Source organism: Labeo rohita, chromosome 5 (genome assembly GCF_022985175.1).
Source record: "Labeo rohita strain BAU-BD-2019 chromosome 5, IGBB_LRoh.1.0, whole genome shotgun sequence".
Classification (NCBI taxonomy): Eukaryota; Metazoa; Chordata; class Actinopteri; order Cypriniformes; family Cyprinidae; genus Labeo; species Labeo rohita.
In genome coordinates, this window is record NC_066873.1 from 46191812 (window position 1) to 46214889 (window position 23078).

A 23078-nucleotide genomic window follows, 5' to 3' on the forward strand; every position below is an offset into this window, starting at 1 on the left:
ATGGAATAAAAAATAATAAAGGTGATTATGACTTTTCATATCTGACTTTTTCCTCCCAGTTCTGAGAAAAGAAATCAGAATTGCATAATATAAACTCGGAATTGTGAGACATAAACTTAAAATTGTGAGATGTATATTCAAAATTCTGAGATATAAACTCAAAAATTGCGAGACATAAATTCAGATTTGTGAGACAAACTCAGATTTGCAAGATATAAATTAAAAATTCTGAGATATAAACTCAAAATTGTAAGGTTTAAGCTCAGATTTGTGAGATATCAATTCAAAATTGTGAGATATAAACTTGAAATGGCAAGAAATAAATTCAGAATTGCGAGACATAAACTTAAAATTGTGAGATATAAGTGCAAAATTGTGAGACAAGCTCAGATTTGTGAGATATAAAGAAATAAACTTGCAATCGTGTAAAAATGATCTTATTTCATGTAGAAACAAGTTACTATACAAATTGCTTTTGTTCTTCATTTATACAGTAAGTCACTTTGGATAAAAGCATCTGCTCAATGCATAAATGTAAATCTCAGTGTTAAATCTGTTTATGGTTATATATGATATTTGATATATGCTGTTCTAATATGCAGGTTTGTATGATTAACTCGTTTTAAGTGCTTGAACTATTTTTACTCAAACGTGTGAGGTGTTTTCTCTTGATGTATCAGCTTTACTTCGGTGTGTTTGGTGTTCAGTCTGTGTGTTTGTGTCTCTCTGTCCCTCTGAGAAGGGCAGCACACAGAAATCAAACCACAGAGAGGAGAAAAATAGTTGCCGTTTCATTTGAAGCCTTCTTTTTCTTCATGTAGTTGATGTGCGAGTGTGGAGGATGTTTTCCACTGGACCAAATGTGTCTTCTATATGTTATATTCTACAGTCAATATTTTAGTAATTTAACAAAACATCTGCATGTTCATGACTCTCTGATATTGCTTTATGGTCATGTGACATAAAACTAAATAAATGAAATCTGTTTAGCGAGTGTTTCATTTGGATTTTATTTATTTTACAGTAATTTATTTCTTTTAAATTGACATTTAAGTAATTATTAGCTTTTCATCAGTGGTTTGTGAAGCCCTGTCATGAATCAATGTTGAATTAAACCTGTGGTTTCTGTTTTTTTTTTTTCTTCCCCCAGAATCACGCGCCTTCAGATCTCTACCAGATGACCAAGAACCCAGAAGATTCCCCTAAAGAACCAGACGTGCTGGAGATTGAGTTTGCTAAAGGTTAGTCAGTGCGTCTCATTGTCTTATATACAACACTTTTCACAAATATGCAACAAATTGCTATTTTGTTATTGTTTAAAAGCTATTTAACATTAACATTAATTGCAGAGAAAATGTATTTTAATAAGCAAAAATGTAATATTACTAGCTGCATCTTACTGAGAGATCAGTTTGTTTAGTTTAAATTTATATATATAGTTTTACATGTTTTTGACGTCTCTTCTGCTCACCAAGGCTGCATTTATTTGATCAAAAATGCAGTAAAATTGGGAAATATTTGTATAATGTAAACTAGCTGTTTTCTATGTGAATATCTGTTAAAATGTAATTTATTTCTGTGATGCGCAGCTGAATTTTCAGCATCATTACTCCAGTCTTCAGTGTCACATGATCCTTCACAAATCATTCTAATATGCTGATTTGCTGCTCAACAAACATTTATGATTATTAGCAATGATTAAAACAGTCGTGCTGCACAATATTTTTTAGGAAACCATCATACATTTTATTTTTCAAGATTCACAGATGAATAGAAAGTTCAAATAAACAGCATGCATTTAAAACAGAAGTCTTTTCAAGCACTTTTAATCAATTTAATACATCCATGCTGAAAAAAAGTTTTAATTTCTTTCAAAAAATTAAATAAAATACTGACCCCAAACGTTTGAAAAGTAGTGCGTATTGCTAATAACCAGAAATGTTTGTTGAGCAGCAAATCAGCATATTAGAATGATTTCTGAAGGATCATGTGACACTGAAGACTGGAGTAATGATGCTGAAAATTCAGCTGCACATCACAGAAATAAATTACAGTTTAACAGATATTCACATAGAAAACAGCTGTTTGAAACTGTAAAAATATTTAATCATTTTGACCTGTAATGATAATAGAATATGTAAACAAAACGTAAAGGAATATTTACATTGCAGTTACAATTGCATAAATAATACTATGAGATTAATGTTCTAAAAATAAGGTTTTGAAAACTGAAATACTGAAATGATATTATTTTTAAATGAAAAGATACTTTAAATGATATCTATTTCAAATAAATGTAGTTCTTTTCAACTTTCTTTTAATCTGTGAATCTTAAAAAAATAAAATGTATCAGTTTCCACAAAAATATTGTGCAGCACAGCTGTTTTTAATTAGTATATTAGAATGATTTCTGAAGGATCATGTGATTCTGAAGGCGCTGATAATTCAGCTGCGGATCACAGAAATAAATTACAGTTTAACAGATATTCACATAGAAAACAGCTATTTAAATTGTAATAATATTTGACAATTTTTCTATATTTTTGATCAAATAAATGCCGCTTTGGTGGGGAGAATGTTCCAAAACATTAAAAATCTTGGTAGTGTACATGGTTGGATAGGGTAGGGTTTTATTTATTATACTAGTTATTATTTTATTGGGTATATATTTGCAAATAAATGAAAAATCACGCAGTTTACATGTGCTGTATAGTGTATAGTATCAGATTGCATGAGCGTGCTGCATGTACGCAGTTAAAATGTGATCTGATATAAGTCCAAGTTTCTATATAGAGCTGTGTGATAATGCCGTTTTCATTTCTGCGATGATGTAAACAATCATACAGTCAGTATGTGCTGTCTAGTATGTGATGAATGGGCAGTGAAGTGTTTGGGTCAGTTTCTCAAAGGAACTGTTTTCAGGCAGTTAAACAAAGTCGAACTCTCGTTCCCATATTTGTGGAATTAGAATTTCAATGGTTGTGTGGGACCCCGAGTGAACTAGTAATGTGATTTTATCAGACAGCGATGTCATTGTGCTCTATGATCCGTTTTGATCGGCCATCAGTATTCATAGATATTTGAGCACGTCCATTTAATGTCCATGAGAAAAGCTGTTTTAGTGATTCTCACAATGGAAGCCCCCCGTCGCCGCCCCGCTCCTGTAAAGACCTGGTTTATCTTTCTATTCTGCTGCGTCTTTTCTTCTCCTCACTTTCTCAGCACTCTCTCTCATTGATAAAAAAGAATTTTAACGACCAAACCTTTTCCCTCTTGTCATTTTAACCCCCGTTCCTTTGCCACGTCTTCTGCTGCTCCTCAAAAGGGGAACGGCGCGAGAGACGGGGAAAGAGTGGAAAAATGTAAAGCGGTAATTTTTCCTACAACTGTGTCTTCTGTCCTATTGTTGCTTTTCTAAGGCCGAGAGAATGAGCGGCGTGAATGCCGTCCACGCGGAGAGAGAGAGAGAGAAGTGGCCGAGAGAGGCTCCGTCTTCATGCGGTGTTTAATTTATTTGAACTTTTAATCTAATTATTAACTATTTGAAGGGCTCAAGGGCTTTGTCAGCCGGCCGCCGCTGCTCTTTCGGGTGCCCTGTGGCCTGAGCGCTCTGGATATGGGAAAACCTCTCGTCTGAGAATATTTGTCAAGGGAATAGTTTGGCCAAGAGTGTCATTATTTATTCTTTTCCATGCAACAGCAATTCAAAGTAACTTTCAAGTTTCAAACAGTGCAAGAAATGTCGTAAAAGAGACCGTACAAGTCATGAAAGTTGCCATTTGAGGTCACAAACATCCAACCTGTGCCACATCTTGCAGTCAAACTTGAAATGACACCAGGGTTATTAGAGTCAACTCAAATAAAACCATAAAAACATCATTTGTTTTTGATAGTTGAAATAAAATAAATGTTAACTCAAAAAATAAAATATATAAAGCATCAAATGACTTCAGAAGTCTTGAAATATGGAGTCTATGGACTAATATTAGGATACTTTTATGCTGGGGGGTTTTTTTTCACGTTAAAAAAAATCTGAGATTACGAGTTTAAAGTTGTAATGTTTTGAGAATAAAGTTGAAATACTTTGAGAGTAAATTTAAAATACAACGACAGTAAAGTCGAAATACTACGAGAATAAAGTTGAAGTATTATGAGAATAAAGTCTAAATATTACGAGAATAAAGTCTAAATACTATGAGAGTAAAGTCAGAATACTACAAGAGTCAGGTTAAAATACTATGAGAGTAAAGTCAAAATACTATGAGAGTAAATTCGAAATACTACGACAATAAAGTCGAAATACTATGAGAGTAAAGTCAAAATATTACGAGAGTAAAGTCGAAATACTACGATAATAAAGTTGAGGTATTATGAGATTAAAGTCTAAATACTACGAGAATAAACTTGAAATACGATGAGAGTAAAGTCAAAATACTACGATAATAAAGTTGAAATATTACGAGAATAAAGTCGAAATACTTTGCGGTTAAAATACTATGAGAGTAAAGTCGAAATATTACAATAAAGTTGAAATACTATGAGAATAAGGTTAAAATACTATGAGAATAAAGTCTAAATACTACGAGAATAAAGTTGAAATATTACGAGAGTAAAGTCGAAATACTTTGAGGTTAAAATACTATGAGAGTAAAGTCGAAATATTACAATAAAGTTGAAATACTATGAGAATAAGGTTAAAATACTATGAGAATAAAGTCTAAATACTACGAGAATAAAGTTGAAATATTACGAGAGTAAAGTCGAAATACTTTGCGGTTAAAATACTATGAGAGTAAAGTCGAAATATTACAATAAAGTTGAAATACTATGAGAGAATAAGGTTAAAAAATACTATGAGAATAAAGTCTAAATACTACTATGAGAGTAAACGAGAATAAAGTTGAAAAATAGGTTAAAATACTATGAGAATAAAGTCTAAATACTACGAGAATAAAGTTGAAATACTTTGAGGTTAAAACTTTGAGGTTAAAATACGATGAGAGTAAAGTCGAAATATTACAATAAAGTTGAAATACTATGAGAATAAAGTCAAAATACTATGAGAGTAAATTCGAAATACTACGAGAATAAAGTAGAAATACTACGAGAGTAAAGTCAAAAGATTATGAGAGTAAAGTCGAAATACTACGATAATAAAATTTAAATATTACGAGAATAAAGTCGAAATACTTTGCAGTTAAAATACTATGAGAGTAAAGTCGAAATATTACAATAAAGTTGAAATACTATGAGAATAAGGTTAAAATACTATGAGAGTAAAGTCTAAATACTACAAGAAAAAAGTAAAAAATACTACGAGAGTAAAGTCGAAATATTACGAGAATATAGTTGAAATACTATGATAATAAAGTTGAAGTATTATGAGAATAAAGTCTAAATACTACAAGAATAAAGTTGAAATACTACGAGAGTAAAGTCGAAATACTACAATAATAAAGTTGAAATATTACAAGAATAAAGTCTTAATACTTAAAATGCTATGAGAGTAACGTTGAAATATTACAATAAAGTCGAAAGACTATGAGAATAAAGTCTTAATGCTTTGAGAGTAAAGTCAAAATACTACAAGAATAAGGTTAAAATACTATGAGAGTAAAGTCGAAATATTACAATAAAGTCAAAATACTATGAGAATGAAGTCAAAATATTATGAGAGTAAATTCGAAATATTAGAAGAGTAAAGTTGAAATACTACAAGAATAATGTTGAAATACTATGAGAGTAAAGTCGAAATGTTACGAGAGTAAAGTTGAAATGCTAAAAGAATAAAGTAGAAACATTTTGAGAATAAAGTTGAAATTACGAGAATAAAAAATAACTTTAATTTCGTAATATTCCTTTTTTTTTTTTTTACGTGGCACTAAAGTGCCGTCGTAGTGGTCACCATGAACTGTTGCTAAAAATTCAAATGTAAAATGTAAAAATTTAAATTCAAGTTTTAAATTCATGTTAAAACTGCAATAACAACATAAGGGATATGAGTGTGAGTAAATGATAAGATGATAGTAGTTTTTGGCTGAACTCTCCGTCATGTGTCGTTCTAACGGGGCTTTACATTTACAGCTGTGAACGGACGAGCAGAAGCGCAGGCTTTCCTTCATGAGCGTGTTAAATGCTAATCAGACCCGTGTAGGGATCTTTTCTTTCTCCTTCAAAAGTCTTCTCCGCCCTCTTCTCCTTCAGTTCCTCCTCCTCCCCCCCGATCCATTCGTATCCTCCACCTCTGGCCTCTGAGCCGCTCATTTCACGCTATGAATAAGTCGACTATTCAGCGTGATTTATTTATGGGAGTTGAGTGTGTTTGCGCTGACGTTACGGGACGGCTGGAATACAAGGCTGATCTCATCACACATACAGCAGCCACAAAATACTTACACATGAAATATATGTATTTATTTGAAGAAAGCTTATTCAGACTGATAAAACAACAGATGTAGTGTTGTAAATGATTAAAATTATACCATGTGTCCTCATGTGTCTCTGATATGAAGATTTGTGAATGCTGCTGTGGCTTCTTTCAGGTGTTCCAGTCAAAGTCACGCATGTTAAGGAAGGAAAGTCTATAGACAAGCCGCTGGAGATCTTCTGCTATCTGAATGAGATCGGGTGAGTACGAAGGAGTTCAGACTGACGTCTTGAGCAGCTGATCACAGCTTGCGTTTCACTGTGGCTCCTTAAGGGGGCGATCAGAAACTTCAGTTTTCATCCATTCATAATCAGCCGTGTAAACATACAAATGCCATTTGGTACAGAGAGTGTATGTGTCACTGGAGAATATGTGCATTTTTTATTATTTACTAATCAATAACCCACTTTCTGGTTTGACAGTGGAAAGCATGGCGTGGGGAGAATCGATATCGTGGAGAACCGCTTCATTGGAATGAAGTCAAGAGGTGTGAATTTCAATTCATTTTACATTCGTGCATTTGTCAGATTCTTTATTTAAGGCAGCTTACATTGCCTTCAAGATACACATTTGATCAGTTCATACATTCATTGGGAATCAAACCCATGACCTTGGCTTTGCTAGTGAAAACAAATGGTTGTTGACTAAAGCATATCGCCTTACAATACTGTCAAATTACAGAAATGATGACAAAATCATACGACGTTATTATAAAATAAAAATATTAATTTATTATTAACAAATTAAATAAAATATAAATAGTAATGTATATACATATATATTGCAATGTATTTTGTTATTATTGTTATTAACAAAAATATATAACTAATAAAAAATATATACAATTATACACACTTATTTTAATACATAATTTTTATTGTATTTATTTTTGTTAATAATAATAATAAATTAATTTCCTATATTGTAGTTGTTTTGTTTTTATTATTAACAAAATAAATAAAATATAAATAATAATGTATATATTAAGTTATACACACTTATTTTAATATATAATTTAATAGTTTTTTGTAAATAATAACAATAATATCAAATTCATTTCCTGTATTATTGTCATTGTTGTTGTTATTATTAACAAAATAAATAAAATATAAATAATAAGAATATATAAAATTATACACACTTGCTTTAATACATAATTTATTTTGTTTATTGTATTTATTTTGTTAATAATAATAATAATAATAAATTAATTTCCAATATTGTTGTTGCTGTTTTGTTGTTATTATTAACAAAATAAAATAAAATAAAAAATAATGTATATATTAAGTTATACACACTTATTTTAATATATAATTTAATAGCTATTCATTTATTTTTTGTAAATAACAAATTCATTTCCTATATTATTGTTGTTATTATTGTTATTATTAACAAAATAAATAAAATATAAATAATAAAGAATATGTAAAATTATACACTTATTTTAATGCATTATTTATTTTTTATTGTGTTTATTTTGTTAATAATAATAATACATTCACTTCCTATATTGTTGCTGTTTTGCTGTTTTATTTGTTGTTATTAACAAAATAAATTCATAAAGAAATTATACAGGCATTTTCATATATAATTAATTTATATTTATTTATTTATTTTGATGAATAACAATAATAAGAATACGAATAAATCCATTTCCTTTGTTATTATTGTTGTTGTTGCTATTATTATTATTAATAAAAATGAATAAAATCTAAATAATAAAGTATATATAAAATTAAACAATAATTTTAATATACAGTGGTAGCAAAAGAGAAACTGCTGAAAATACTAGTGTTCTAATCATTTTGGCCACCACTGTATGTTTTATTAGTATGATTTTAATGTTTTGGTTTTTTTTTTGCAAGTAATAATAATAATAACAATAATATATTTTGTTATTATAACAAACACTATTGAAATTATTTTTCAAAGTCGTGAATAAACCAATGCATGTTTTACCAGAAAATATCATAGAATTCAGTTTTTCTATTTTAAAATGTGATGTTTTATTTAATGTGTTACTTCCTGTTTATTTGTAATTGTTTATGAATTTTACTAGCAATGTTTCTAAACCAATTTTTTTTCAGTGATAATTTGATCATAATTTCTTTACTCTGATGCAGTATTGCAAGGCAGAAATGACGCTTTTAATTTCCGATGATCGTCGCTGATGCTTGATCTGTGTGTAAACTCGCTCACGTTTGATGTTTGTCCAACTGTTGGCAAAAGCTTTTCCTGCCTTTCGTCAAACATTTTCTAAAGAGCGGCGTCAGAATCCTAGTTTCAGATGAATAAGTCGCTGTATTTGGGTCTGAGCGCGGGTCCGGGACCCTGACGGTGCCGTCTGCCTCGCGACGCTCTGATTGGCAAATTGACTTCCTCCACCGTCTCCGGAGTGGCAGGTAGGAATTGGAAAATACGCGACGTCTTGTTTTCCCCAACGGTTCACAGAAGATCAGACCTATTCTTCTGAAAGTCAGCGTTTAGGATGTTCAATAAAGACACGGCGCTCTCGGACCCTGACAGGCTGTGTTTATGTGACACGGTCCGGGAGAATGAAGTCAACTAGAGCTTATGTGTGTCACGCTCAGATGGTGCTGTCACTCGCTGACAGAACAACAAATCACTGCTGAACTCATCCATAGTGCTCACAACACACACGTTATTTGATCATCTCATGCATTTAGCATGCACGTTCTATTTCTCGAAATATTATCGTAACTCAAGCCTACAGAATGAAAAGAAATTAAAACTTTCATTCATCAAGAGAAGCATTAAATCCATTAAAAGTGACAGTGAAGACGTTCATAATGTTACAAAAGATTTATATTTCAAATAAATGCTGTTCTTTTGAACTTTCTATTCATCTGTGAATCCTGAAAAATAAAATAAATCAAAAATATAACTGTTTTCAGCATTGCTAATAATCATAAATGTTTGCTGAGCAGCCAATCAGCATATTAGAATGATTTCTGAAGGATCATGTGACACTGAAGACTGGAGTAATGATGCTGAAAATTCAGCTTTGATCACTGAAATAAATTACAGTTTAACAGATATTCACATAGAAAATAGGTATATGAAATTAAAATAATATTTCATAATTTGACTGTATTTTTTATCAAATGCAATGAAGCCTAGAAGGGACTCAGGAACATAAAACATCGGTAGTGTAGTGTACATCACTGTATAATTTTATTTCTGAAACAGATTAAACCTAACTAGTAATAAAAATGACAAAAGCATATATCAAAATTACAAAAAATGAAACTAAAATTGAATTAAAAGTAAAAATCTATAAAAATAAACACTAATTCAAAATGTTAATAAAAACTATAATAGTACATATGTGACGCTGGAGGACAAAACCAGTCTTAAGTTGCTGGGGTGTATTTGTAGCAAAAGCCAAAAATACATTGTATGGGTCAAAATTATTGATTTTTTTAAAGCCAAAAATCATTAGGATATTAAGTAAAGATCATGTTCAGTCAAGATATTTTGTATATTTCCTATCGTAAATATATCAAAACTTAATTTTTGATTAGTAATATGCATTGCTAAGAACATCATTTGGACAACTTTAAAGGTGATTTTCTCAATATTTAGATTTTTTTGCACCCTCAGATTCCAGATTTTCAAATAGTTGTATCTCAGCCAAATATTGTTCTATCCTAACAAACCATACAGCAATGGAAAGCTTATTCATTCAGCTTTGAGGTGGTAAATCTCAGTTTCACTGTTTCACTGATCCTTAATGAGGACACTGGTTCCTCATTAACAAATGCTTAAATTATGATTTTTAACTATTAAAAATGAAAATAAAAATATCCAAATACAAATATTTCTAAAACTATAAGGTCATGACATAGTCATGCTGTTTTTATTAGAAATTAAAGGCTGATTCTTCAATTAAGAAACACTTATGTAATTATGTAAACTCTCTCTCTCTATATATATATTTTTTGTTTTGTTTTGTTATAAAACTGACCATAATAAAACTTTTTATAATATATGTATAATATATGATTTTGTTTCTTGGCTTTGATAAAAAAAAAAATGCTAATATTTAGAAATGAAGTGTGTTTTACTTTTTGAAAAAGTGTTTAGTGTTTAGTAGTATTTTTTTTGTTATAGTTTTAATTAATATTATGAATTAGCTTGTATTTGTTTTTAAGTTTACTTTTAGTAAATTGTTTTGTAAGTTTGCTTTGTGTTTTTGTATTTTTTTAATTATTAATTAGATTTAGTTTATTTTAGTTTTCTAGTAATTTTAGTGCTTCAACTTTTCCAGCTCTTTTCAGTTTCAAATGTTTGTTTAGTTTAAGTTTTGCATCTAATATGTGACCCTGGACCACGAAACCAGTCATTAAGGGTTATCTGAAAGCTGAATAAATAAGCTTTCTATTGCTGTATGGTTTGTTAGGATAGGACAGTATTTGGCTGGAATACAACTATTTGATAATCTGGAATCTGAGGGTGCAAAAAATCTAAATATTGAGAAAATCACCTTGAAAGTTGTCCAAATGAAGTTCTTAGTGATGCATATTAATCATCAAATATTAAGTTTTGATATATTTACAGTAGGAAATTTACAAAATATCTTCATGGAACATGATCTTTACTTAACATCCTAATGATTTTTGGCATAAAAGAAAAATTGACCATTTTGACCCATACTGTGTATTTTTGGCTATTGCTACAAATATCCAGGGTCACATATGTTTTTTGTTTTTTTTTCAGTGAACACAAATGTTTGTAATAGTTTTGGTGAATAACACTAAGGGACACGTGTGTGTCGTGTCACAGCCTCAGGCTTGAGTTATTAAGCTCTCTAAATCAGGTGTGTGTGTGTGTGTGTGTGTTCAGAGGAGAGTGTTTGAAGTGTTAAAGCAGCATTAACGCCACCGGAGTCAGGAATGATAAGCCACGAGCCATTTAACCTCACCACCGTCCGCATCTCAACTGAGTAAAAGATGCATGTAAATCAGGCCGCTCCAGTCCTTCATCTGTCGGATCTTAATACCTGAAGAGACTTTTATCAGATTTTCCTGACGGAAGCGCGGCGCTTTAGTCCCTCAATCTCCTGCGCTAAATCCCGCTGAGTCTTAATGTATCAGATTGCCACTTTTCAGGATTTAAGAGATGTGGGTAATTTGCTAAGTCTTGTTTTGGGCAGCAGTTACCGTGGCCTTTTAGAGGTCTGGACGGAGCCGAGCTTCTGCCTCCAGGGACCGAGATTGTTTTACGCCAAAGACTCTTAGAAGTCAAAAAGCTTTTGTTTAATGATGGAATTGCTGCTTTAATGGAAGAACTCTTTGGTCTCAGCTGAGCCGTTTTGGTGCATTATTCATTGTTTCTGTGTGTGTGTGTGTGTAGGTCATACAATTAATATTACCTGAGAAGTTAAACATATAAAGTAGCACATGTGCACAGTTCAGTTCGTTTATAATGTTTACCCTTATTAACTCTATGTTGTTCTGCTGTTTTGTTCATCTGCTTCTCCCGTTTGCTCTTTTACATTGACTGTCACTCTATAGACTAATACAGTCAGATACAACAGTAATTTATCAAATATTTATTACAATATATACAGATAAACTTAACATTTACTTAAGTGGTGTGAGATGACTGGATGCTTTCAATTGATTTTCGTATTGAACTGTCAGTGATTCCAAATAGCTGTTTCAGATATAGCGAATTAAGCTCCAAACTCCATCATAATGCACAATGTTTACATCTAACATGTATTCTGAGCTGCAGCTCCTCATATTAATGGAGTGTTTCACTAGTTAGCAGTAAACCGGTTACCACACCTCCTGGAATAGAAATATGGATAATTTATTTGTAAACATAGGATTTTTTCACTTATTTCAGTTAATGTCATAAAACTAGTGAGCTAAGTCAGTAGTAGTGGCAGTGTCGTGTAAACAAGGCTGAAGACGTGAAAAGAGGAACAGACGAACTGAATCAATTGAGTGAGTCGTTTACGCTGGAACCGCTCCGATTGATTCAAACTCGTGACTCCGTCTTTAATCTTTCAGTTCAAGCGATTCACTAGCAAAAAAAAACAGATCAAAAGAAGCATTCATTCATGAATTTTGACTTTGCTTGTAATGACTTTAAACAGCATGTCTGTACTGATGTGTGAGCTTTTCGAAACTTCGAATCAGTTAAACCATTGTGTCGCAAAATGATTAAGGAAGCTCTCGAATCGGATCGCGTTCGCGAATCATTTTATTTAGATCAGGACTTCAAAGCGCGTTTTGCAAATCATGTGATTTCGGGACTTTAAATCAGGTTCGCGAATCATTTTTAGTAATACTTCGGTGGGCGTATAGTGAATCTTTTGATTCAAATCGGTACTTTCGCGCGGGTTCGCGAATCATTTGATTCAGATCGGATCTTCGGAGCGCGTATCGCGAATCTTTTCGGGACATTGGAGCGGGTTCACAAATCATTTCATTAAGATCGGATCTTCGGAGCATGTATCGCGAATCTTTTTATTCAAATCCGGACTTTGGAGCGTGTTCGTGAATCATTTGATTCAAATCGGGACTTCGGAGCGGGTTCGCGAATCATTTGATTCAGATCGGATGTTCAGATCGGATCTTCAAAGCGTGTATCTCGAATCATCTGATTAAAATTGAATCTTCTGAGCGGGTTCGCGAATCATTTGATTCAGATCGGATCTTCGGAGCGTGTATCTCGAATCATTTGATTCAGGTCGGATGTTCAGATCGGATCTTCAGAGCGTGTATCTCGATTCATTTGATTCAGATCGGATCTTCAGATCGGATCTTCAGAGTGCGTATCTCGATTCATTTGATTCAGATCGGATCTTCGGAGCGTGTATCTCGAATCATTTGATTCAGGTCGGATGTTCAGATCGGATGTTCAGAGCGTGTATCTCGATTCATTTAATTAAAGTCGGAACTTCGGAGCGGGTTCGCGAATTATTTGATTCAGATCGGGACAGTTTATTGCAAATCTTTTTGATTCAAAAGTACATTCAGTACTTTGGAGCGGATTTGTGAATCTTTTTTTATTTCATTTTTTTTTAATTAAACAGTAGAAATAACCAAACCATTAAGACAGAACAGTTATTAAAATGAAACAAAGAAAAAATAAGAAAGTACTCACAAATACAAATCCCTTAAGAAAAAAGTTGCTTTTCTTCAATGTTTAACCAGAGTTTACTACAAATATAATGGTTAAACTATAGTTAGTGTAGCAAAACCATGGTTTAACTAAATATTGTGGGGTTTTTTCTTATTTTTTTGAGTAAGGGATGTGTTGCCAGGTTAACAAAAACAACAAAAAAGTAATATATTTCTACCTTAAGAGGAAACTTAGGATGAATATAAAGATGCAGTTTTCACTGCTTTAGGATTAACAGAATTTTGGATAGTTTTTATGTACACGTCTAGATCAACTTTGAATAACGAAAAGAGAGATTTAGAGACAGATTTTTGTTTATGTGACATTTAGCTAGCAGGAAACAAATTAATATAGTTATATTTTCCCATATTCTATTTGGAGTAGTCAGACAATCCAAAGAAAACATTTTTAAAACAGTAAGAGAAGTCACTTACGAAATGAGATCAGATGAACATGAATAAATCTGATCAAAATGTCTCTGTGTGGTTCATTGGCAAACAAATGAATGAATCTTCCTCAGAAGAGACAAAAACAACAACTCACCTCAATGTCTGACTTACATTATAATTCCGTCCATAAGCTTTTTGTGAAATGTGGATGAACTCATGAATCTGTTGTTTGATCTCTTCATATTTAAGGAGAGAACTATGGTTTACAAAGTCAGACATTGCTTGTTATGATTTTCAAGGGTGTAGAATTTAGTAGAGATGCTATAACATGTCTCTACCAATATCCACACACTATTAAATTGTCCCAGCAATAATTTTGTTCAAACAATGAAATGTCCGTTGTCTGCTGTTATGACCCACCGAAGCCAAAATCAAAACTAAAACCTTGTGTTTAGTCATGTAATAAGCCATAGTAAATCACACTTTGCTTGGTTTAAGATGGGGATAATAATTTAAGAATCACATATAGGTAGATTTGACCACTGAAAAGCATGTATTGGTTTATAATCTAAATGGTGTCCATGCTGGTGATTTTCTGGCCTATAGAATTGACAGTAAGTCAATCATCAGCCTGTGTGTTCGTATAAAGACTTCATTCCCGTCTGTCAGCTCTGAACTCTGAGGAATAACCGGATGCTGGACCTTCGGGTGTCCGTTCATCATCATCTGTGACCCTTCAGACAGCCGAGCGAAGTTTCATTTCTGTGTGTCAGACGCAGATGCTGTAAATTGCAGGGTAGAGTGAAGCTGACCGGCGGATCCTGACAGACACGACTGATGCCTTTCCTCTTCTATTATCATTCATGTGGCAGCTGTCAATGTGCCCGTCAACACCTGTCGTCATGGCGACATCATTTATTGGGATTGTTCACAAAAATCAGCACAGAAAGATCATTTAATGCTGTTCTTATTTTTACTACGCATCTTGATGTGGTGTCTTGAGGGCTGAAACAAGTGGCAAAGACCCAAAAATAGAAGACACAAACAAATATTTTTTTAATTTTCTTTATCCTTCAGGTATCTACGAAACCCCTGGAGGAACCATCCTGCTTCAGGCTCATCTGGACATCGAGACCTTCACGATGGACCGAGAGGTTCGGAAGATCAAACAGAGTCTCGGGATCAAGTTCTCCGAGCTCATCTATAACGGTACGGATCAGGGTCCAGCTTTCTGTCTGTCCGTCTGTTTCTCTGTCGGTTTGTTCGTCCATCCATCCATTTCTCTATCTGTCTGTCCATCCGTCCATCTGTCCTTCTGTCAGTCCATCTGTTTTTCGGTCTGTCCGTCTGTCTGTTCTTCTGCTTGTCTGTCTGTCCATCCGTCTCTCTTTCTGTCTGTCTGTTCATCTGTCTGTCCTTCTGTCCGTCCGTCCGTCTCTCTGATGTCTGTCTGTCCTTCTGTCATCTGTCTGTCTGTCCATCCGTCAGTCCGTTTGTCCATCTCATCTGCGGCGTCTCAGATGTGTTCATCTCTCTGTCTGTCCATCTGTCTGTACATCCTTCTGTCTGTCTGTCCATCTGTGTGACCACCTGTCCTTCTGTCTGTCCCTCCGTCCGTCTGTCTCTCTGTCCGTCCATCCATCTGGCTGTCTCTCTGTCCGTCTGTCTGTCCTTGTCATCTGTGGCATCTTAGATGTGTTCATCTCTCTGTCTGTCTGTCCTTTTGTCTGTCTGTCCGTCCGTCTCAGCTGCGGTGTCTCAGATGTGTCCATCTCTCTGTCCTTCTGTTTGTCCGTCTGTCTGTCCATTTGTTCTTCTGTCTGTCTGTCCATCTGTCCTTCTGTCTGTCTGTCCATCCAGCCGTCCTTCTCCCTGTCATCTGTCTGTCCATCCGTTCGTCTTTCCATCTCATCTGCGGTGTCTCAGATGTGTTCATCTTTCTGTCCTTCTCTCTGTCCGTCTGTCATTCTGTCTGTCCATCCATCTGTTCATCTGTTTTTCGGTCTGAACATCTGTCTGTTCTTCTGCTTGTCTGTCTGTCCATCCGTCTCTCTTTCTGTCTGTCTGTTCATCTGTCTGTCCTTCTGTCCGTCCGTCCGTCTCTCTGATGTCTGTCTGTCCTTCTGTCATCTGTCTGTCTGTCCATCCATCAGTCCGTTTGTCCATCTCATCTGCGGCGTCTCAGATGTGTTCATCTCTCTGTCTGTCCATCTGTCTGTACATCCTTCTGTCTGTCTGTCCATCTGTGTGACCACCTGTCCTTCTGTCTGTCCCTCCGTCCGTCTGTCTCTCTGTCCGTCCATCCATCTGGCTGTCTCTCTGTCCGTCTGTCTGTCCTTGTCATCTGTGGCATCTTAGATGTGTTCATCTCTCTGTCTGTCTGTCCTTTTGTCTGTCTGTCCGTCCGTCTCAGCTGCGGTGTCTCAGATGTGTCCATCTCTCTGTCCTTCTGTTTGTCCGTCTGTCTGTCCATTTGTTCTTCTGTCTGTCTGTCCTTCTGTCTGTCTGTCCATCCAGCCGTCCTTCTCCCTGTCATCTGTCTGTCCATCCGTTCGTCTTTCCATCTCATCTGCGGTGTCTCAGATGTGTTCTTCTTTCTGTCCTTCTCTCTGTCCGTCTGTCATTCTGTCTGTCCATCCATCTGTTCATCCTTCTGTCATCTGTCTGTCTGTCCGCCCGTCCGTCTCTCCATCTCATCTGCGGTGTCTCAGGAGTGTTTCTCTCTCTCTGTCTGTCTCCAGTGTCTCAGGAGTGTTCCTCTCTCTGTCTGTGTCTCTCTGTCTGTCGTCTCGTGGTCTGTCTGTCTGCGGTGTCTCAGGTGTGTTCGTGAGTCTATTGTGAGCAAGCAGCAGGTCTCTGCTCCTCCTCTCTCATAATAGGATTTGGCCCATTAGCGGCTGATTACGGAGGCCCTGTAATTAAAGCGTTATGTGAGCGCGGGGCCCCGTCCCTCAGAGGAGTGAGCAGCGGGACGCTCGCCTCAGATTAAACTCATTAGAGTCTGAACCACAGAGAGACGAGCTGCTGCTGCTGCTGCTGCTTCACACACCTGTGCGCCTGAATACATCAGACCGGACGGGACACGTGTTTCTGACATTCACAAACCAAACAAACAACAATAATCTTTAAACAGTTGGAGTAGAAACTAAACGCTTTCACACTAAGGTTTGCTTGTGTTTGAAGACATTCAGTCACCTATCAGTTCAATCTAATTCTTCATGAAATGATCTAAATAATTTTGAATTTTATTAGCTGTTTTCCAGTTAGTCAAAATGCTACTGAACTGTTTCATTGTTTATTTTAAATAAAGTGAAAGCACTACAGTGATTTATTTTAGAAATAACTACATTTCAGAAGAGAATACAAGTGCAATTACAACATTGGTTCCCAAGCAGGGCTTATCAAATTTCCAAATGAATTAAAATAATTTAAAATAAAGATTTCTTTAATATTTATATTGATATTTTAACATTCATTATTTCTATTAATACCGTATTTATATTTCCTTTTATATTTGAAAAGTCATTTCTAGACTTGGAAGTTTGAGCAGTGCTGGTTTGCAAGAAAGTCTCTGATTTTTGATGTTTGCTGGATCAGAATTAATGAAGCGCTGTCGTCATTCTCTCAGGGTTCTGGTACAGTCCAGAGTGTGAGTTCGTCCGTCACTGCATTGCTAAATCTCAGGAGAACGTGGAAGGTCGGGTGCAGCTGTCTGTCTTTAAGGGCCAGGTGTACATCCTCGGCCGTGAGTCGCCCAAATCGCTGTACAACGAGGAGCTGGTCAGGTAAAAACAGCACTCATCATTAATATAGACTCGTCCATCTTGCTCTAAACGCACTGGTAGCGCTTATTCATCATTTGCATTCAGACTGCTGAACACTTTAACATGCATTTGGGAGTGCAGTACGTGCTAGGTTTCATTTACATGTTTTTATAATTACATAATTTATAATAAATTAAATGAACATTATATAAACTTAAATAAAAATATGAAACATAAAAAAATAATAATTGTTATATAAAATATTAATAAGATAACAAATACAAGTGACAAAAAAAGTATTATATAAACATAAACATAATATAATAATAATAACAATTATTATTATTATTATTATTGTTATTATTATTAATAATAATAATGATCAATTCTTTAAATTTAATTGAGTTCATACAACACCAGTGTGAATGTGGCCTAAGACTGTCATAACTAAAAAAAAGTTTGCATCCACTTTAAAGTCCAGCTACAAAAGGATTCAAAATTGTACTTATTTACCTGTATGTCATGTGACCAGGAACATGCAAATATGTCATGGAATTATTGAAATATAAACTGAGAAGTAATACATAATTTACACCTAAGAAAATGTTTTCATGCAATAAAGTGGCATCTGTGAGTTTGCAGACTGAGTGAAATGTGATAGAAATAACGCAGAGCGTTTTTTATGTTTGGTCCAGTCTGATGTGTGTGATGATGTCAGGAGGTGCAGGAACAGTGAGATCATTGAGGTTTGACCCGGTTTGTCCTGAGGGCAGATCAGCTCCTCTCAGACTGACCGAAGCACATCTCCATCTGTCTAATGGACTCTCAACGTTTGGAGGAAGTTGCGCGTTTCATGCCGGTTAAGCGTGGAGGGGTGCGGTTGAAAGGTCGTTCTGCGATTTCGCTCGGGGCGACGCTGAAACACAGAAATGTCCCATGAAAGAAACTCATTATGAGTGAGAGAGCTTGGCTTGAGATCTTCTTTTGACTTGCTCTATACTAAGGCTCCTGCGGTTTTCTGTCAAAATAAAAGTTTGATTAACTTTTAAAAAAACGAAGAAATTAAGATTTAAAGCCTTAAAGGAGAAGTCCACTTCCAAAACAAAAACTCACAGATAATGTACTCACCTCTTTGTCATCCAAGATGTTCATGTCTTTCTTGAGAGTTTATTTGCAAAAACAGATAACTCCAATTTTAAATATTTTCAAATATCACATTTTTTTCATTGTGCATTCCAGTTAATCTCAGTCAAAATGCAGGTTGTTTTGATACAAAGTAAAAATAACTTAAGAATACAGCTAGTACCTAAGACAATAAAAAACAATAAAAACATTATAACATAGTAAAAAAACATGATTTTTGAAAATTATCTGTTTTTGCAAAAAAAACCTCTTCTTATTTTGTAATATAGTAATATTAGTGCTGTCAGTTTGATTATAAAAATGTATGAATTAATTGCACATTTTTCTTTAATTAATCACAATTAACCACATATTAATAGAAAATAGTCATATAGTAATATTATTATAATAAATAGTATAGTGATATTTCTTATCTTGTAATATAGCAATATAATAATATTACAATATTAAAAATTATAGCAATAAAGTAATATTTATTTTGTTTTTATTAGTATTTTTATATTTTTATTTAATAATAATACGTATATAAATGTTTTATTTTTTAAAAATATATATTTATGCTAATAAATGTAAAAATATTTGTATAGTTATTAATATTAAGTGGTGGAGGTACACAAAGTTTTTAATAAAAAGGGACTAAAATCAATCTTGACTGAGGGCCGTGGGCCAAAACTGAATGAATTATATCCATATATAGTATTTTAAAAAACAGTTTTACGTTTTATTTAATAATGAACAACAATGTAGATTTTTTTTTATGGTTTCAATCCAAGATTTTTTTTACTGCAAAAATAAAAAACTGTAAATTAGAAATGAAGATATACTTCAATGCGTGTTTTTTTTTTGCTTTTGCTTTGGATACGGCATGGTGGACCAAATCAAAGGTCAACAGGGGTCAACATTGGGCATCACTGTTATTGAGTCCTGTTATCCATTTTCCATCATGGGTGGATTGCATCACTGATGCATGCTGGGATTGTTGTCTGCATTGGATGTGTTCGGCTTTCGTCTTTTGTTATTGTGCTGCTTACATTTAGAAAGTGTTTTTGGAGACTCTCACACACACGATTTGCCGATCACACACCCCGCAGACGCCCGACGGGGCCCACAAACGGTGTTATTAACACAGTGCTTCCCTCCTACATGGTGCATTGATCTGCAAGAAATGTCACAATGTTGTCCTGCAGTGATTACAGCGATACAAGCAGCTGCGGTTAATGTTTGTTGAGCAGCAAATCAGCATATTAGAATGATTTGTGAAGGATCATGTGACACTGAAGACTGGAGTAATGATGCTGAAAATTCAGCTGCGCATCACAGAAATAAATTACATTTGAACAGATATTCACATAGAAAACAGCTGTTTAAATTGTAATAATATTTCACTATTTTTACAGTATTTTTGATCAAATAAATACAGCTTTGGTAAGCAGAAGAGACTTCTTTCAAAAACATGTTCTGTTTTGCACTGTCTGTTATGATCCCTGTAAGTTTTCTCTTCAGTTTGTAATTTCAGTTGTTCTATTATGAAAATTGTTTATTGGAGATTTTTAATTTTCTGCAATTATTGCTGCATGCTGTATTGATCCGGTTTAATATGTGTCTTTCTCTTAACAGTATGGATGTGCAGGGCGACTACGACCCCTGCGACGCTTCTGGATTCATCAAGATCAATGCGGTCAGGTCAGTAAAACGAGTGTGAGTGAACGTGAACTCTTGTTTCTGATCAGGATGTTTCATAGTTGATCTGGTGTGTTTTAGGCTGCGGGAACACAACCGTCTGCAGGGAGCCGCTCAGAAGAAACTCTGATGATTTCTACCAGTTCATGTCTTTTAATCAACTGTTACATGTAACTGTGATGTTACAGTCTGTTACTGATGAAATCTGATTAAAAACAGCCTAAACACACCAAATCAGTTTGCCGGTTATGTCATTTATGGACATTTAAGCATTTACATTTATGCATTTACAACTGTTCATTTACACTTATGCATCTACATTTATGCATTACCATTTCTACGCTTACACTTATGCATTTGAATTTAGACATTTACATTTATGCATTTTACACTCATGCATTTGAATTCCTGCATTTTGCATTTGTGTATTTTACAATACATTTATAAATTTACATTTATGCATTTACATTTCTGCATTTTGTGGTACATTTCTGCATTTTACTTTTATGCATTTAAACTTATGCATTTACATGTATGCATTTACATTTATGCGTTTTACACGTATGCATTTGAATTTATGCATTTACACATGAATTTACATAAATGCATTTGTATGCATTTACACTTGTGAATTTTACACATATGCATTTACACTAATGCATTTTACAGTACATTTATAAATTTATACTTATGCATTTACATTTATGCATTTTACACATGCATTTGAATTCATGCATTTACATTAATGCATATGACAGTACATTTATGAATTTTACACATGCGTTTAAATGTCTGCATTTTACACTTACGCATTTACATTTAAGAAGTTTACAGTACATTTATGAATTTACACATATGCATTTAAATGTATGCATTTACATTAATGCATTTTACAGTACATTTATCCATTTACACATGTGCATTTAAATTTATGCATTTACATTTCTGCCTTTTTATGCATTTACACTTATGAATTTTGCACGTATGCATTTACATTTATGATTTTACAGTATGTTTGTGCATTTTACACATGCATTTAAATTTATGCATTTTACATGTATTCTTTTTTTAATGATTTTCACTCATGAATTTTACACATATGCATTTACGTTTATGCATTTACACATGAATTTTACACGTATGCATTTACAATTATGCATTTTACACATGCATTTACATGTATGTATTTTACAGTACATTTATGCATTTTACACTTATGCATTTAAATTTATACATTTACATTTATGAAGTTTACAGTAGATTAATGCATTTTACACTTATGAATTTGAATTTATGCATTTACATTAATGCATTTTACAGTGCATTTATGAATTTACATTTATGCAGTTTAGACTTACGCATTTACATTTATAACTTCACAGATGCTTTTATCCAAAGCAACTTACAAAAGAGCAAGTCAGTGATTCGTCAAAAGACAAATGTGAATGATCATATGATTACTGTTCGACATGTATAATGTGAGCGTGCTTTAATTCTAATTTCTGATTGAATGAGCTGCGTTTGAAGGCTTCAGATATGAAATCAGCAGGTGCTTCAGAGCTTCTTCAGTGCATCGGTCCGGGTTTTACCGCGCTTTAAATCATCAGTTTCTCATTGCAGATCTTCCTCTCAGCCCAAGCTTTTAAAGCAAAGAGAAAGAACAAATAACCATCATGATGTGACATCCTTGATGTTTTCGGTCGTCGGCAAAGCCATTTACTCTCCATCAACAAATACTTGTGCACTTCTTCCTCTTAAGGTGCCAAACTGTGGCTTTCTGCTCCCTTTCCATTTCCGTCGCGCTCGCTGAATGTTGCTCTTCGGTGGCTGAACGAGGGGACAGAACCTGGATCCCCCCCGCTGCTGGTAATAGACGGCGGGGATGCGTGGAGTCTTTCAGCCGGACCAGAACCCCCTGCTTCAGCTGCTCAATTACACCGCAGGCGCCTCCATCCGCTCCTCCAATTACACCAGCGGCCCCCTTTATTTACAAGCACGTGCATACGTGAAGACAAATTGCCTGGAGATCACTCGGGCCTGCTGCAATTTGGACGTTTCTTCTGCCGAGATGAAGCCACTGTTGAATTAGTCGCTCAGGCTGAAGGAGGCCGCGTCACAATAACACGCTCACACACTGCGCTCACGCTTTCTGCTCCACTATATAGTGTGAACCAACGCTGAGCGCATTATCTGCAGGAACAGAACACGTGCAACTTACAAAAGACAAGAAATGCAAATAAATTAGTGCCCCAAAGTCATTGCCTTTTGGTGAATTTAGTGGCTTTGAGGTCAAAATATGTCATTTCGATTTCTGCCACTGAATTAAAAAACAAAAAAGGTCATTCTTGACTTTGTATCTCGCAACTCAGGCTTTTTCTGGTAATTATGACATATTTTGCAGTTTTGACTGTTTTTATCACAATTATAATTTTTTGCTTGAAATTTTGACATATTTCACAATTCTGACTCGCAATTATGTCTTTTTCTCGCAATTATAACATTTTGCAACTATGGCAG

The 23078-nt window shown here is 34.2% G+C and overlaps 1 protein-coding gene across 1 annotated transcript in view; it reads left to right on the plus strand.

The window, feature by feature from the left end:
* ass1 (argininosuccinate synthase 1) overlaps window positions 1-20800 on the plus strand; it is a 39770-nt gene extending 18970 nt beyond the window's left edge. Inside the window, exons 9-15 of the mRNA XM_051110192.1 lie at window positions 1151-1241; window positions 6543-6627; window positions 6850-6914; window positions 15052-15183; window positions 17603-17759; window positions 20499-20564; window positions 20643-20800. Coding sequence (XP_050966149.1) covers window positions 1151-1241; window positions 6543-6627; window positions 6850-6914; window positions 15052-15183; window positions 17603-17759; window positions 20499-20564; window positions 20643-20691 — 645 coding nt within the window. The 3' untranslated portion in view covers window positions 20692-20800. The remainder of the gene's footprint in view (window positions 1-1150; window positions 1242-6542; window positions 6628-6849; window positions 6915-15051; window positions 15184-17602; window positions 17760-20498; window positions 20565-20642) is intronic.
* The last annotated feature ends 2278 nt before the right edge of the window (window positions 20801-23078 follow it).